Source organism: Ammospiza nelsoni, chromosome 1, assembly GCF_027579445.1.
Source record: "Ammospiza nelsoni isolate bAmmNel1 chromosome 1, bAmmNel1.pri, whole genome shotgun sequence".
In the NCBI taxonomy this organism is placed as follows: Eukaryota; Metazoa; Chordata; class Aves; order Passeriformes; family Passerellidae; genus Ammospiza; species Ammospiza nelsoni.
Genome location: NC_080633.1, coordinates 18,673,382 through 18,691,181, shown reverse-complemented (window position 1 = coordinate 18,691,181; position 17,800 = coordinate 18,673,382). Strand labels below are relative to the sequence as shown.

General features: G+C 39.4%; 1 protein-coding gene across 1 annotated transcript in view; it reads left to right on the top strand.

Annotated features, from left to right (window-relative positions):
• ARMC3 (armadillo repeat containing 3) overlaps window positions 1-9,856 on the top strand; it is a 61,825-nt gene extending 51,969 nt beyond the window's left edge. The window contains exons 17-19 of the mRNA XM_059477873.1: window positions 5,045-5,239; window positions 7,672-7,834; window positions 9,397-9,856. Coding sequence (XP_059333856.1) covers window positions 5,045-5,239; window positions 7,672-7,834; window positions 9,397-9,597 — 559 coding nt within the window. The 3' untranslated portion in view covers window positions 9,598-9,856. The remainder of the gene's footprint in view (window positions 1-5,044; window positions 5,240-7,671; window positions 7,835-9,396) is intronic.
• Window positions 9,857-17,800: the final 7,944 nt, after the last annotated feature.

Here is a 17,800-nt window from a genome sequence, read left to right as displayed (position 1 = left end):
ATGCTTATTTGCTCTTTTTTTTTTTTCTTCATTATCCCTTGGAAGCAGTGAAATGCTGTTATTTTACAACTTAACAACCAAGACACGGAGAAATTACAGTAGAAGTTCCTTCTCAGTTTAGAACCAAAACCCATTAAATGTTCCTACCCTGCCTACAGGCCTCCTTATTTCTAGATTAAATTTCTTCCAGTGCAGTTGACAGATGACTAAAAGCTGAGAAGGATGTGCTCAGAGCTGTCCTGATTTTTAGGCAAGTAGCCTAAAAATGCTTGAGTCTTGCAGCACTTGTCCTGAGCCATACAATGCACCAGGTACAGTGCTGCAGTCTGTCTCTTCGTACCAAGTAGATCAGAACCACTATTCTTGTAGTGGAAAATTAATTTCCTTCTTTTACAGAAAGAGGATTTGAGTCTGTCCCTCACACCTGCAGAGAGCTGACCACAAGATATTTAGGGTTTAGCAGTCTCTTTGTGGTTTGTTGTAGCTGGTCACTAACGATGAGGTGCAATGAACAGGGTGTTTTACTTGACCTGTTCAGGTACTTAACTCTCCTTACTCTCACCAAGACCAGGCTTTTAGTCCTTGTCTAATATAAAATAATTGATCTGTAGTTTGTTCCCGTGGAAGGAAACTGAGCCATGGTCTCCCAGCTGTCCTTCCTGTAAAACAGCTGCACAGTTGTGACCACAACAGTGCCTTCTGCAGAAGGCAGGTGTGCATGCCTGATTCCAGGGGAATCCAAAAGCAGTCCCAATGGAGCCTCCTTGCCAAAAGTGGAATGGCCTCTAGTTTTTGATAGGAATGTCATACAACCTACAACTGTCCTTGGCTTTTCTGTTAGCTAACTTAGTGCAGTGACTATTTATCATGCTGGTTTCTGTGGGTCCCAGGCCTAACTTCCTAATTTTCCATTCTTTATGGTAAAGGGAGCCTTGGTAATGGCTAAGGGCTGTGAGTTCCAGTCAGTGGTGGAAATGCTGAGTGCTTCAGGGTTGGAGAAAAAGGAGAAATGGTGTGTCTGTTGTAGGAGCTGATGTACTGTGTTTCCAATTTTTATTGTGGAGCTCATTCATGAACTGATACCCTACTGTCTGTACAGGTGTTTTATTGACAGAGATAATGGCTTATTTCTGACACTGCTTGTAGGTTTCTGTGTGTGATTGCATCTGCACTTGAGAAATGAAATTTGCAGTAAGAAAATCAAGACAAAACTGAAACCTGCTTTTGATCTCAATAACTCAGTGGTATCTCCAATAGAGGAAAATCTGAAGTTACCTGGACAATGGTGTTCACTCAGCAAAAGCAGCACTAGAGAAAAAGGCTAAAAGTATTATACTTTGAGTTATATTTGAATATGTTTGAATTATATAAATTTGTTTGGAACAGACATGCAATGAGAGAGATGCAAATTACTGACAGATAATAGCTACTGACTGTGAATTTTTGAGGTTTTGACTTAAATCAGGACCCAGATTGTCAGACTAGTCCATCCAAAAGTTATTGACTTACAAGGCAGACATTCCCATTTGACTAGTTATTTGGACTGCAAGCACTTCTGAAATTCAGTTTAAATAATTTTATAGTAGATACCTGAAATGGATTGAAATGGATATGAATTGTGTTGTGGAAGGTTCCTGTTTCAGGAGGCACCAGAGTAGATACAGCAGCTTGAGTGCCTTAGGAGACCTGTCCCAGCTTCTGCCCCCTCCCAGGTCCCCCTGCTGCCCCATGTGCCCTGCTCATGACCCACTGTGCCTCTGCCAATTTAGTCAAAGGGAGCAGAGGCAAGGGGAGATACTGAGCCCCACTTATTTTTTCTCTGCTCCAGTGGGGAGTTCCTTCACCTTGGAAGATGCTTTAGAGTCATAGGCCATTTTATATAGTCTCAGGAGCTGGGAGACCTGTTCTGACAAGATAATATATTTGTTTATTACAGTGTGTGATGAAGATACACTTGGATAGTTGCTTTCTAATGTAATTTATATCACTTACAGTGTAAATGACTGCTCTGTTTGCAACCATAGCTCCTTTGAAAAGCAAAAAATTTTCTTTAGGAAAAAATAAATGCCTGACTCAATTTCCCATAGTAAACCTTGCAGGAGTACAAGGACTCCTTTCTTCAAGTAAGAAATAATTGCTTTTGAATGTCATGATCAAGTTTTATGATTTATAACCCCATTGTCATTCATTTTGAATCCATAATTCATACATCATTATTATTATTAATTTCTGAGATATATGGGAGTTACTTGAAGGTCAGTAGCTGACTCCAAGTCTCAAACATGCTTAGACTTTTTCCTGCATATTTTTTCCTTTGATCATATTTTCTGTTCATCATTATTTTGCAAAGTACTACTGAACACTGTTTAAAACCATTGTTTTGAAAAAGTGATACTACTTTATATAAACCATAGTTGAAAGCCAAGAGAAAGGGCAGTTGTAATTGTCTGCTGGAAATGTTTGAATTAGATGTGAGGAAGTGCTTAGTTGATAGTTTGACATATATTTTCATTGACAGCAACATTTTTAATCAGGCAGTTTCATATCTGATATACACATTGACTGGGCTAAAAGATTGTACTGAATGTAGACTAATAAATGTGTATTTATTCCCTCCTATGTTTCAATACTGCATTTAAGGAAATACTTCCCAATGCCCACTTGCTCCTTTTCAAAAGAGAACCAGGGCATTTAAGCTATGCAAAATGGGAAAGAACATAGGTGTCATGGCCGCTTTTGATGGTAGAATATTGTATTGGCTGCCTTCTTCCTCCAGCTGATGCTCTGGTGACCCGTTGGACTCTTGTACTAAAGTTGCAAAGAATCAGAAACAGCTTGGAGACTATTAAGTGCCATGAGCTCTCCTTTGCAATATTCCTCTGCTTTCACAGCAAGTAGTCTCACAAGTAGGAAGACAGCTCTGAGAAATGAGAGTGATTTTTTTTTTCTGATGTCACAATTCCCACTGGCAAGAAAATGGGGATTAAAAAAGAGGGCAAGAAAAGAGGGCAGTAGAAGTCTCCTGTAGAGGTTACTGGTTATTTTATAGCACTGAGCTGTAAGACTGCAGCTCCACAGTTCCTTATGAGATAAGGATTAGACAGATATGATGAACTGAAGAGTTGAGGAGTAAGAGAGAGACAAGTGTGGAAGACAACCTTAAATCAGCTATTCCTCCAAGGAACACAACATAGTCATACCTGAGAGAAATAAGCAGCAGCATAAAACCTAAACAAATCACTGTTCAAACTCATCTCTCTCAGGTGTTTTGTTCCTGAAAATTGGAAAGGAGGAGAATAAGTGTGATTCTAGAGTCATTTGAATAGGTAGGAATAGGAAACAAATTCTCCTACAGCACTGTAATTTAATGGTGCACTTCTCATAGAGAAAAGAAAGTACTGGAAGGATAGAAGGGAAGAAGGGGGGGAAAGGGAAAATGGCAGAGAAACAAGAATTACAGCATTTGTAAATGTTGTTCTCTTGAAAACCTCCTAAACTGGACACCAGACAGTTGGGAATAATTCAAGATTTTTAAAATACAGTATTTTTGACCATAATGATAAGTATGATAAGAATGATAAGAAATTGATAAGTAGATAGCTATTTAATCTAGCATTATAAGGTTCACTGGCTATAGTTAGATAGAGTTCAAATTAGATAAAGAAAACTGTTTGTGTGCTTTTTTCCAAGTGTAAGTGTAATTAATAACCAGAACAGTTTATTTAAGAGGGTGGTGAATTTTCTATAATTTTAAGATTAAATCTTAATTGGTTACCCTAATAAAATAATGTCCTTTGTGACACGTATTTAAAGGGCTCTTTGTGAATATGGTAAATCCCCGTAGGTTAAAGAAAAGTTTGCAAAGTATTCTGAAGACAAATTGCTTGAATTCAACTACTGATAATGATGTATGCCCTTTTGCTTTGTTCAATGCCTTCCATCTTAAAGAGTGCTATTCATAGTATAAATTTCAAGAATAATTTGAAGAGCATGCAATAATGATAGTGTGTCTTGAAGCCATGTACTCTAGTAGTCCTTTATTTATTTTTTTTTCTTTTTCCTTCCAAGATCACCAGAAGTATTATAGATTTTAAAAAATGAGCCAGAACTGTAAAATTAAATAAAGAAGTTTTGTTTGTATTTCACAGTAAAAATTTTCAGGATCTACACTGAAAAAAGACACAATGCTTACAAAACACTCATTTCATGTGTTCCCACAAATAAAAGATCCTAAAATGTCTGATTGTATAGACCTTAATAATACCTTTTGTAAGATAATGATTTTATAGTTGCTGCTTAACTTGTGAAATGCACAGTATTTAATTTAAGCAGAACAGTAATTTCATTTATACTTATGCTGGGTGCTTAAGATGCCTGTTTAGGATCATAGTAATTTTTCAGATCCTGAGCATTAGGAAAATGTGAAGCATGTGCATTGAAAAAGAGTCAGCAAAACCACAGAATTGTTGTAAAATCTTTCTCTGACAAGCCATGCTCTAGTTTGCATAATGCTTTAAGTACCTGAACTTGCAATTACAGAGGCTGTCTTTTGGGAAGTCCTGTCGAGATTTCAGCTGTGCTTTTGATACCATTTTTTCCTTTATTTGAAGACCAGATTTTTATCAAGTAAAAAATCATTGGAGTTTGTGGTTTTTAGTTCATATCCATACAAAACCAAACCATAACTAAAAATATGCCCTATATGTATATAGTAGGTAAGTAAGTATCTCCTCCTCTATATGATCCATACATGGGAAAGGCATATCAGAGCCATTAACTAAAAATAAAATGAGAATTGACAACAATGTTAATACAGAGCTAGTGGCATTTATTCCTAACCACCTCCTGTAGGCATGTTCCACAAGTGTTCTCTACAGCTTTGTAGATTTTGGATATTTGTTATCAAGATAAAAGATGTCTCCTACCTTCCACCTCTCCCTAGTCAATATGTCTAAATGTCCTGCTGGAGAACTTACGTGTTTGAATTTGAACTTTAGAGAATACAGTATTCTAGATAAGTGTATCATTTTTTTTTCTATGTAAGAAAAGGGAGAGGGAAAAAAGAGGAGGAAAAACCAAAAGTTATTCAAGTTGCACCGACAATCCTGGAGGAAATAAAGCTAGAAAATTCCCATTGGGTACCACCACCTGACTACGTTTTAATGGATTACATTAATGATGCTTCCAAAACAATTCTACCAATAACTTCTACCCGGGAACAGGTTGTGGCTCTTGCACAGTGAGTACCAAATCGTATTTCCATAAGCTGAATTAGTAAAATAACTGTTTTCTTATCCAAAGTCAACTTTTTCAAAATAGTTATTTTCCCATGCTTAAGTGGAATCCAAATCTGCTTTGGCCCAGAATGCTGACATATTTCGATTTTAAGCTTCTTGTTTCTAATTTTGTTGCAATTAATTTAATGTATTTTAAAATAAAGTATTACTTGCAACAAAATAGTATCAATTTCTCATTTAAAAAAATATTGTCATAGACAATTCCAGGTTATTTTTCACATTTATACATCTATACTGATTCTTTCCAGTGAACACATCAACTGCATATAGCATCTACATAATCAAGGAGCCCCAGAGTTCCAAGTTTTGCAAAGCCTAAAAGCATGGTTAGAACCCAGACCTAATAGTCAAAATGGTTGCAAGTGACATGTATCATGTCTGTTCTCCTATCATCTTTTCTGCCTACTTGGTTTTGGAAACCCTTGGGACTGCAACTCTGTTGTATTTTGTTTTCTATTGAACCAAAAGCATAATACAAGTTTTCTAACATAGCTTTTAAGTGCTCTTGTAATTAACATCCTGACGATTTAATAGTGCCAGAATATTGCAGTAGTGCATGTACAGACTGTTGGTATCAATGTGTGATTCATTGGTTGCACTGACTGCTCAGCCTGGGCACCAATCACTGTCACCTCCAAGCAGTGCGTCTGTTTTCATCTTTTCCATAGTTTAACCTTTATATCTTAGCAGTTTCCAGGCTGCCTCCTGAATCTGGAGATTTTGGCATCAGATCCCACTTACTTTCACAAAATTTGTTACTTTTACTAACTCTCGTTTTTAATGAAGTCATCTAATGTGATATGAGGAATGAATTTTCCATTGATTGCAGAATTTGACAGGACAGAAATTCATCCTTAACTATCCATCTGTGTATAAATCATGCTGCCTTCCTCAAGGTGGAATCCATAAAATTCTCTTATAAATCTGCTCTTCTAACACACCAGTGAAATACTTGCAGGCACACAACCCAGTGAAACACTTGCAGGCACACAACCCAGTGAAACAATCATGGAAAATTTACTGGAATGTTTTCTGTGGGGATTTTTCTATCTGTGTTCCATTTCAGGCACCTGCCTGAATAGCATGTGTTGAATAGGGAGTGGGGGAGAAGGCAGCTGCAGCGTCCCTCAGTAGCCTGACAGCCTGGCTGGAGTTCCTCCTGTGCTCATTGGGGATGAGGTCAGGCTACATGAGGGACATGAGAAATGCTGGATGTGTCCTTTGGAACAAACATAGCCCACCTTTGTGGTGGTGAGCATGCTGGCTGGGGCAGCATTGCTCTCTTTAATGAGGGCTGCCCATGGGCACACACAGCACAAGGGGCTGCTGTGCTGCCCCACACTTTCTCAGCTTCACCCAGTAATTGCCAGCTTCAAGATACCCTGTCTGACACGCTTGGTGATAGCTCCCTGTGCCCATGCTATTGCAACCAATGCTTCCTCAACTCTAAATTTTGAAAAGTGAGGCCTCAGAGGTTGCCTTGCTTGTGCTGGGCAGAGGAACACATTTACTGCTTCTGCAGAGGAGGGGATGCAAGTTTTAGCTCTCTGTTGGAAGCAATGGCTTGTGATTTTCATGTCAGCTCTGCAACATCTTGTCCAGAGTGAGACCTCAATAACGCTTGTGCCTGTGGCTGAGGCACTGAGGGGAACAAAGGTCTTTACATACAGTGACCTGCACAGGGGAGATGAAGGTGTGTGTGTATGGGGAGACTTACAAACCAGGGCTTGGTCCTGTGTGTGCACAGTCCCCCAAAAGATGTGGTTTTGGCAGAGCTTGCACTGACAGTGAGTTCTGATCTGTTTCTGAGCCATTTGTTTAAATGGATAAATACTGCTCACCCCCAAAATATTGGCTTCAATATAAGAAAGCACACGTTGAAGATAGTACCTTCAACGAATACAGCTGCTTTTCTCTGCTGGGATCATTGCCTATGGCTTTATTTTTGTCATATATATTCTCATGCCTTTATTACTATTTCAAACAAATAATAGGTCTGGAGACTATAATATGTAACTCACCTAATCTGTTACCTGTAAACATGACCATCAGCTTCTGTAATTACTTCTTCAGTAATTACACTGTTATTGATGACTTTTTCTGGTGACTTTGTGCCTATACTAGAGCTCTCCAGAATCTCTGCTTTTGCACCTTGGTTTAGGTGACAAAATATGAATTACCTAAGTTATGGTTATCTGTTTTAATCAGTAAGCATATTTAAAATACCAATTACTGAATTTAAAAAATTAAGCAAAAGTAGAAAAAGTATTACAGTCTTAAAGGTCATTCACGTCTTGCTTGTATACATTTTATTGTGCTACAGAAATACAAGAGGAATTATAGATGTAATTGATCCCAGTTGCATTTGAAACAGGTTTGTTGCAGAGAGGATGGGTGGCCCTGTTGAAAAAGAGGAACTACATAATTTCTGCTGGGAACTTGACATGAGTGAAATAGAATTTGACCTGAAAAGCAACATTGTGCCTATCGGGAAAATCAAAAGAGGGACATTCTATCACAGGGCTTTACTTTTCAAGGTACACTATCATTTATTTTGCAACATAACATATTGTTGTTAAATGGATAATCTAAACTAAAGTATACTTGCATCATTTTGATACATTATTTATAATCATGTAAAATCTTTGGTATACAGTTTCATAATTTTTCGACAGCAAGGTTGATTTCCCAGTGAATGAAAGCCAGCATCACTTCTTTCTGTAAACATTCTTGTTGTCATTAAATTGTCTTAAGTGATATCAGCAGAATACTTGATAAATGGCAAAAAGCCAAAGTATTTGATTTGGAGTCAAAACATTTTACATTTTCTGTAAACTGCAAAATATTGAATTATGCATCTTGCTTCTTTTTCCATGCTGCAAATGTAAACTTTTTGAGACAATTTTTTATTTGGTATCTATCCAGTATTATGTGATAGTATATAACAGCGTCTATGTTCTAGTTTCTTAGAAGAAACTGGGAAGTTTTATTTCTTTTTTCTTTCTATGAAGATGTACTGGTGCAGCCTGGTTATCTGTCCCATCCTTTTTCCTTGCCTGGATTTTTCTCTTTCTTGAATGGAAAGAAACAGAGAATCAAACACATTACAAAGGAAGAACCTAGGAAAGAGTACACAGGAGAAAGTGTACAACCCTAAATTTATGATATCCATATGGAGATAAAGTTTCCAACTTATTTTATGACATTCTGAGGGTGTGAATTAATTATGCTCCACTGTCCTAAGAAACTTTTGTAGGGACAGGTCATCTCTCTTAAAGCCACAGCACTCTAAGCAATGGGTATCTGTCCATTTGTAACAAGTTAAAAATCTTCCAGGGTTTCATTCCTTCCCAGCAGATGTGTGTTGAAAAAGCAGTTTGGTAGCTGGAAACGATTATAGGTCTGTCTGTGATAGTGCAGCCCAGAGGAAGGGCAGGTGTTTCATCTAGCAGACACTTGCCTCACATTTCATTGCTTCCCACATTTCCAGGGCTGAAAAGCAAGGAGTGTGCTTCAGAGTGAAGCTACAGTCCTAAACTTACACAGATAAAAATGTTACCTTTTTACACTTCATATTTCATGCTAGCTGTATGTGTGCAGCGTGCCTACGCCTCATTGCTTGAATATACTTTAAAATGTTATCTGGAAGTAAGTCTTCCAAGTAGACAAAAAGCATTGCTGGGTACTGTGGGTGTTGCACTTCATTTGAGATCTGAAGGGCTGGCTGATAACCATATCAGTGTTTGAAAAGAGTTAAAATGAATGTTTTTCATGCTGTGCATTGGAAATGTGAGAAATAACATTTAAAAGCTTACATTTTCTACACAAAACCAACAATAAAGGTTTGAGGTTTGGAACACTTGAAAAATTTATAAAGTATATTTCAAGAAAGCTCTAGGCCTTCCAGGTGTTGGTTTTGTTTTTTAAGTATCACTGGGCCTTGCTGTATATCACAGAAGCTACATGAATTAACTGCATTAACTACTTTTTCTTTCTTTTTCAGGTGTTGGTTTTGTTTTTTAAGTATCACTGGGCCTTGCTGTATATCACAGAAGCTACATGAATTAACTGCATTAACTACTTTTTCTTTCTTTTTTAGGTGATAGCAGACAGAATCGGCATTGGCTGTAGTTTAGTTCGTGGCAAGTATAACAGATGTTGGAATGAAGTTAAATTGGTTGAATACACTCCCAAAGGGCTTCTGCTTCCTCCTCAAGAGTATGTTGTAGATGTAATGTTTGAACCAGGCTTATTGTTTAAACAAGGAAGTGCAAAGGCTGATCAATACAAACGAATTTAATAATCTTGATGAATATCACCAAAATAAATATTTTAAATATGTTTGCAGTGCTGTATTTATGAAACATGAGGGGGTTCATATCCAACTATCAAAAAGAAGCGTATCTGGTATGTTTTCTGAAATGTTTAATTAAATGTTGTTTTGGTATCTAGCTTCAGTGCTAAGAAATTTTGTTAATTTTTTGTAGTATTTGAAGACTAAATTGCAAAACTACAGATTAAACTTGGTAATCAATAATATTTGGTGTATGCTAACATTACAATGCTTATTAAATAAGTTAAATTCCAATACAGCATATTCTTTTTTTTTTAATTTTCCTTCAAATCCCGTGCACACTTATAGGAATTTCATGTCCATAAAGCAAAAAAATGTGACATCTGATGAAATGACAAGACACCTAAAAACAACTGGACAATTTTTGTGTGAAATAACCAAATAACTGAGAACTAGAACTACAATAACATTATACTTTCAGCCTCCATAGAAAAAAAATCCCATTTATATTTCTTAAAACTTGGCAGAGTTAATATTTACAGATAATAGGATACTCTGGATGAAAGTATATACTGTTTGTCCTGGCACAGGAAAGACAGATGATTGATAAGTTAGTGCTTGTGATATAAGTTCTTTATTTTTGACTTGGAGATGAAATGGACTCCGAGAAGGCAGCAGTTTTAGACAGGGAATTTGCATTTCCTGCTGTCTGGGGTAAACTGGTGCTGCTGAAGAGTGGTGGTGCTTTTAAGAGAGGTAAAACACTGGCTAGAACACTCTGGGAAACACTTCCTGGTGAAACTGTCAGGGATGCACTGGAGTATTTCAGAGATCACCACTATCAATTGAGTTCACTGTGGAAAGCTGAGAGAATGTACTGTACAGCAGTTAGGCCAGTGCAGGCCTAACAGAACTGAATTTCAGAAGACCAGAACACCTACAACAAGGAATTTACTTCCTGCCTACCAAAAATGTGATTTAAAAAATTGGAGTCTGTATTCTTTTAGCTTTTTAATGTTTGTATAAGCACAGTCACTTGCCTTGACTGCTTTGGTTGAGGAGGAGGAGGTTTGTATCTGTTGTGTTCATTACTGCTCATGAGCATGATCCCACCTCTCCCTCTCCTCCCTCCTCTGACATGCAGTCTGATTTCCTGGTAGCCCTTAGGGGAACATTTTATCTAAATTTATGTTATAAATTTGCTTATATGGCCTCGTGTTCATTTTTTTTTACCTTATGTTCAGCAGTCCTCTAGACATCAGAATGAAAAAGAAATCTGGAAACAAAATGCAAGATGTGCTGGCAGAACTGAGAGAAAGGTGAGGGTGTGTTTCTTATCATTGCTATGTAGCAGGTAGGAGACTGATGGAAGGTCATATGCTCTCACTGACAGGTATGATTTGGTATAGAAACCCACAACTTTGAAAGTCCAGTAAGTTGAAGTAAAATAAGAATTAATTTCCTGCTAGCTATAATTTTGTATAGTTTTCTTACACTGGAATTTCATTATTTTGTATTGGAACCATAATGTTAAAGTATGACTTGCTGTGTTTGAGGAGGTCTTGAAAAGAAAGCAATTTCTGTTGTTTCTAATAAAAATCAATATGAAAAAAAACAGACAAAATGCAGTTTTTCAAAATAAAAATTGGGAATTTTCTAGACATATAAGCTCACTTTACATAAAATAATTATCTACATAAATAAAACCAAATACTCTACCCTGCATTGCATAATGCAGAATTTGATGATCTGGAAATGTAGGATCCAGAAATGTTTTATGTCTTTCACAGTTTTGAACTTTGTACTGTCTGAATTCTGTCACTTCAAAATTGTAATGCACTTGGATGTCAGAATTAAGATCTAGGTAGAACATAAACACTTCAATCTAAAATGGTTACTTTGAAAACTGCACTTTATTTGTCAAGTACGTCAAGAAATGCCACACTTTTTTATTTAATGTTAATCAGGGACCTGTAATTGTGTCCATGGCCTGGTGAAGAATCCCCCCACCTTTTATAAGAGCAGCTCAGCTCACACTCATTCCAGAACTGAATCAGAAAACAAAATGTTTTAACATTTCTACAGAGCTCAGCTGGGTGAGTATTCCCAGGACATGCTCAGCACACACCATTTGGCTTGGGCTGTTCCTGAGGGAATTGATTGCCTACCTTCATTTAAGGAGCAGATGGGGAAGGGCTCGTATTTCCTTTTACATAATAGTTCACTGGGCAGATCAGTCACACAGAAGGAGTCAGGCTTGATGCCTTCCTAAGCACAAACAAAACAGTCTGCAGTTACCTCATTGCAGGATCTGTTCTGGCCACTAAGCACTCTGCATCCCTTTTTAAAGATCTGCTGTCATGCAGAAAAGAGTGCAGGATTAATAGACTACAGAAACAGAAAAGTTGAGCAAGCTCTTCAACTTAATATTTGGAAGCAGCAATTAGGCTTTTCCTTTGGGAAAAAATAGTCTGGGACTCCAGTACCCACTTCCAGAAATGTTCTTATGTTTTACTGCCTAGACATGTAAATATCTACTGTAAAATGTAGAAACTGTACCCTACCTAGAACAAGATCCTCATAATTGGGTGTTCTCCTGCAAGGTGAAAAGCTGTCTTAAGCAAAGGTAAGAACTGAGACAAGGTTCATTCCTCCAGAGCTGTAACCACCAGGCAAAAACACAGAAATGGCCTCATGGCCAGCAGCTGTGCAGAATGAAAACCAAATGAGATGTGCTCAGCTTCTTGAAAGAGAGGGCATGTAGGTGGTTATCCGAGGACAGTGATGGGGACTAGAGATCCTGATTTGAATGAAGCACCCCCAAGTCATCCTTACTGTCATGTCTGTGCTTCTGAGAGAAGCTGGCATGAAGACACTTTCCTCCTGTTCATGGGAACTGCCCAGCTTAGTATTGGCTGTGCAGAAATGATGAAGTGCCCTGCTCAGCTTCCTGCATGGTCTCTTCCAAGGCATCTGCAAGTGACACACCACACATGCACACGCATACACACCCTGCTGCCCCCACTACTCATTAAAAAGAATTTTAGTTTTGATTAGGCATTGAAAAGCACAATACTTAATATATAGCACATCTGCATATCAAGAAATACAAATCTGGGCTGTATTAATAAAAGGTCTGGTATGATTCCTATCTCTCTGATGCATGTGAGTCAGTAAAGCAGCAGACCAAAGTGATGAGGCAATGGGATTGCAACTTCCAGTAGAGGTTTAGGTATGAGAGAGTCTAATGCTTTGGCCCTGCAAACCTCTGCTTTTGCTTGTCTGTGTATCTGGGACCATTGTGTCAAAGGGAGTAATTCCAGTCTCTGCAGATGATTTTTTGGCTGAGACCTGTTTCTGAGGGATGCTTCTGGTAATCATCCCACTGCAGAAGTGGACTCTGCTTCCCCCAGCAGTACAGATTGCTGGCAGCAGCAGTACCAGCTCTTCCATGCTTGTCCTCTATTGCCCTCGATCCTGAGCAGTAGGAACACTGAGGGTAGCTTACACTTGTTTTATCTTGATGCTAGCAGGGAACAACTGCAGTGTAATTTATAGATTTGGGACATTTCAAATGGTTTCTGATTACCTACTACTAAACTAGAGCATTGGCTTGATATCCCTCCCTCAAACTGTGCACTCCCGTGATTGTAGAAATTGAAATGAACTCTTCCTCCAGGACATCTCTGTTGCTGATTAACTCTGGGTCCTGAGAAGAATCCAGAGCTCTCAGAACAAAATGTGTATTTATTTTCAGATGCAAGAGGAACTTTTTTCTGTTACTTTTCTCCCTAAACTTGTCTTCAGGGAAAAACAAGTCTTTTATTAGTAAATGTGGGCTTTGAATGGTGACATATTATTTCATCTACAACTTCTTTGCATGGATCTGCACCTCTTCTACTACATGATTCATTTCTCTGTAAATCCAGCTCATTATCGACACAGAGTGTCAGAATGGAAACTGCAGAGGCAGTAGACATTTACTGGTCAGCATGTCAACTTAGTTAACAAGAAAAGTGCACTAAAACATTTATTATTTTCATAGCTGCCTTGCTGGTTTATACAAAGGTCTTCCTCACAACAACTCTTTGACACTACCTATTTTCCTTCAGAAGACTGAAAAAAAAGAAAAAAATCCCTATATAATTAAAAGCCCAAACACATCGCAACAAAGTAGAAGAAGAAAGCATAGGAATGGACAGACAGACTCTAGCCAGGAGTCTGTCCTTGAAAGTAATCTATCTCCAACAATGGTCAGTTTAGAGAAGGTAAAAAGCATGGCTCAAATACATTTCTGCATTTCCAGAGTACTCTGCTATGTTCAGCACTTCACAGCTGAGGGGATTTCTGTGTGTCTAGGGATTTAATAACACATTACAGAGATGAAAACACATAGCACAGATACACCTCTGCAACCACCCACTGGCACATCCAATACACAAACCCTCTAACTCTGCAGCTGTGGCACTGGACCTCCTCTCCTCCCAGACAGCTGTACCTCCTCCCAGACAGCGCAGATGGAAACAACCAAAGGACTCTGCTCTGGCACTGGCTGTGGCCTTTGCAATACAACTGTGTAAATGGGACATGGGACAGTTCTCCAGAACTGCTACTACAGCAGATCTTTGCAGATAAACTAACAGCTCTTTGGCCCTCTTAATGAGCTTATTATTTTTATATTATACAAACACTGTCTCTGACACTGAAAGATATCAGAAATAGTGGAATAACTTTATCTGGCCTTCCTTGTCCACTGTCACCCAGGCAGAATTTAGACTTCACCTACAGGTAAAGTATGCACAGGAATGAGTGAAACGCAGCTGGAGAGACATACAGGAGAGAGACATGACCCTAACCCTAACCCTAACCTATACACACCCACATATGTGTCTCTGACCTATAAAAATGTATTTGTAGGACATGGAAGAAATTGGAGTATTGGAGATAAAATGAGATAGTAAAAGCTTTTCTTTCATGAAGAGTGAGCTTATTTGCATGGTACTGAACCAGCTGGTTCTTCCAGGTCATTGATGTTTCACTGATATGCTAAGAGACAGCATTTATGGAAACCTTGTACAAAGCAAGTTCTTACTTGAAGTTGGATAGATGTTGGGGGAAATACAGCAAGATGAGAAGAACAATTGTATCAGAGTAGGCAGCAGATCCTGTTAGTCATGCAGCCCTTTGCCCAGGCTAGGCCCCCCTACTCAAATACTGTCCACAAGCAGCTCCCCTCTGCTGCTCCTACCTTGCAAGTGAGCAGAGCAGACCCTGTCTTCCAGCAGACCAAATGCTTGGGCTCCACGGGATCTCTTTGCTTATTTTAGAATAAGAGACAAAAAAAGCTCTTCAGCAAGAGCTGCTCACTGATGGTTTTCACTCCCTCATCCATGCTGCATAAAAGTAACAAAACTCCCCCCAGGTCCCACAGAGGGTAACATCTTTCCTTTTTGTGGTGCCAGTGTTGTGCAAGTTTGCTGTAAAAACATGGTGCCAAGTTCTTGTGAAGCAGAAACTGCTCCAAAGTCACTTCATTCTTTTGTTGCAAGAAAGGTTGAGCTAACCACCCAACCAGAGACCTCAGTTCCTGCTGCTCCCACAGCTTGCAGTCTGGCTGTTCTCCATTTCTTTGTTGCTTTATCTTACTGTTTCCAGGAGACATCCTTAGATTGTTTTACTGTGTCTGATACTCATCTCTTGTGTTTTCTCATCCTGTTGTGGTTTAACATTAGCCATCAGCCCCACACAGCCTCTCATGCACTCCTTCTCCTGTAACTGCAGAGAGAGAATCAGAAAATTCAGTTTAATAGGTAAAACAAAAGCTGCACTTGCAAGCAAAGCAACCCTAGGAATTCATCACCGCTTCCCATGGCCAGGCAGGTATTCAGCCATCCCCAGCCATCCCTAGGAGAACAGGGCTCCATCACATGTTAACAGTGACTCAGCAAGACAAACAGAATCACAGAATCACAGAATCACAGAATCACAGAATCACAGAATCACAGAATCACAGAACCAATTGGGTTGGAACAGACCTCTGAGATCTCTGAGTCCAACCTTTGACCAGACACCACCAAGTCAGTCAGACCATGGTTGTAAGTACCATGTCTAGTCTTTTCTAAACACCTACAGGGAGTGGGCCTCCACCAACACCATAAGGACACCACCCTGAATGTCCTTCCCCTTCCTCCTTCTCCCCCCTGTTTTATACATGGAGCATGATGCTACATGCTATAGAATAATGCCTCTGGTCACTTGGGGTCAGCATCCTGGCTCTGTCCCTCACAGGTTCTTGTGCAACCCCAGCCCACTCACAGGTGGAGAAAGGAGCAGGAAAGGCCTTAGTGCTGTGTAAGGGCTGCTCAGCAGTAACAAGCATCCCCATGTTATCAACAATGTCTCCAGCACAAAACCAAAACACAGCCCCACACCAGCTACTGTGAAATAAATTAACTCTATCCCATTCAAAATCAGCACACCTTTTCCTACAGATCAGCTGTTCTTCCTAGTTATAAGAAGGATTTGAACAAAAACCCCCACACCATAGCATGTTTTTAATTCCTTTTTAGTATGAGCTTCCCTGAACAAGGTGCTTTTAGTGACACAGTCTGAAAGAAGATTCCTTAAAGGCCAGGTGTCAAAAAGATTTTAAAGAGTCAAAAGGCTTTTCAAAATGTCAACTCATTAGTTTTAATTGGCATTAGGGAACATATTATGAAAGACTGGAGGTCTGCTCAGTGTCCCAAGATATAACAGATGTTGGTAATGATACCTAATTTCCAAAGTTGGAGAATTCTCTGACAAATGGGCACTCTTAAGACACGGTTTATCCATGGTAGATCATACAGAAGAATAATATGCTGTGAGTGCCAGTTTCTTTTCATTACACTGTTTCTTCTGCAGACTTCTAATGTAAGTGGGTTTAATCTGAGATTCACCTGCTATTAATGGGAGCTGCATTACCAAAGAGAGACCTAGTGACTAAAGGCTGGCTCCTAGGTATAAATATGTGCAAAAAAAGCCAGGGACTATAAGCCCAAATATTGGGCCATTCAGGTACTAAATTTCTCCAAGAACTCCCAATGACAAGACAGCATCTGGAACTGACAGGGACTTGGACTTTGCAGCACTGGGCCAAATTTAAGGTTGGGCCTAAGTAAGCTCTCTGCAGGTTCCACAGGGCAAGAGCTGTGTGGCATGTGATACAGGTCTAAAACACAAATAATGTGAAATGCAGGGCGAGCTCAGGAAGCAGGGTTCCATGTGACAGGGATCACACTGGTCCAACGCTCAGGGTGCCTTCTTCTGAGCAAAACCTCTGGTTGGAATTCTGGAGTTATTTACACAGGGATTACTCTGTAGCATTTGTTACCATGGCATAGAGGAGGGATGGGAGTCACAGAATCCTAGAATGGTTTGGGTTGGGAGGGCTCCTAAAGATCATCTCATTCCAACCCCCACAGTGGGCAGGGACACTTTCCACTAGACCAAGCTGTCCCAAGCACCATCCAATCAAACCTTGAACATTTCTAGGCGTGGGACATCCACAGTTTCTCAGGGGAACCTGTTCCAGTGCCTCATCCAGGGGCTGCCACTGACTCAGTGTGTTGTTGCCTCTTGCTGTGTATTTGCTGACCATAGAAATTCCGTAGTAGAGAGTAGCACAGGTTTCAGTCAGGTCAGTGCTCAGTTTTGATACTGAAACACTGCTGGACAATTAGGTGTGGTGGGGAGGTATCTTTGCTTGGCACTCAGAAATTAAAGCAATTCACTAACAAATGGGCTAGCAATACCTGGCTTATCAGAATTTTTTCTTGCTAGATGAATGGCAGTATGGTGCAGAAAGAAGAGGTCCATCTGAAACCTAGAGCCTGCTCTGATCCTTTCTACCCTCTTCCTACATAGCAGATAGGGACCAAAACATCTACCGCAGCAGCACTGACTCAGTACACTCTGCCTTTTCAAAAGCTCCTCACTTAAGGCTCCCGCATAAGCAGGTTGTCCCCGCAGATCTGGCCAAATTTTATATGACATGAAGCTGGAGAAATTTTTGCTCAGTTCAGAGTTGCTCAGATAGGTCCTGGAAAAGAAACCCCAACTCCTGTTCCAGTGGGAGCAGGGTGTGCTGGGCCAGATTGCTACCAGGCACTTCATTTTCATGAAGTGGAAAACCAGCTCATGCCTTGAGAACAGAATGGTAGTTTTTCCA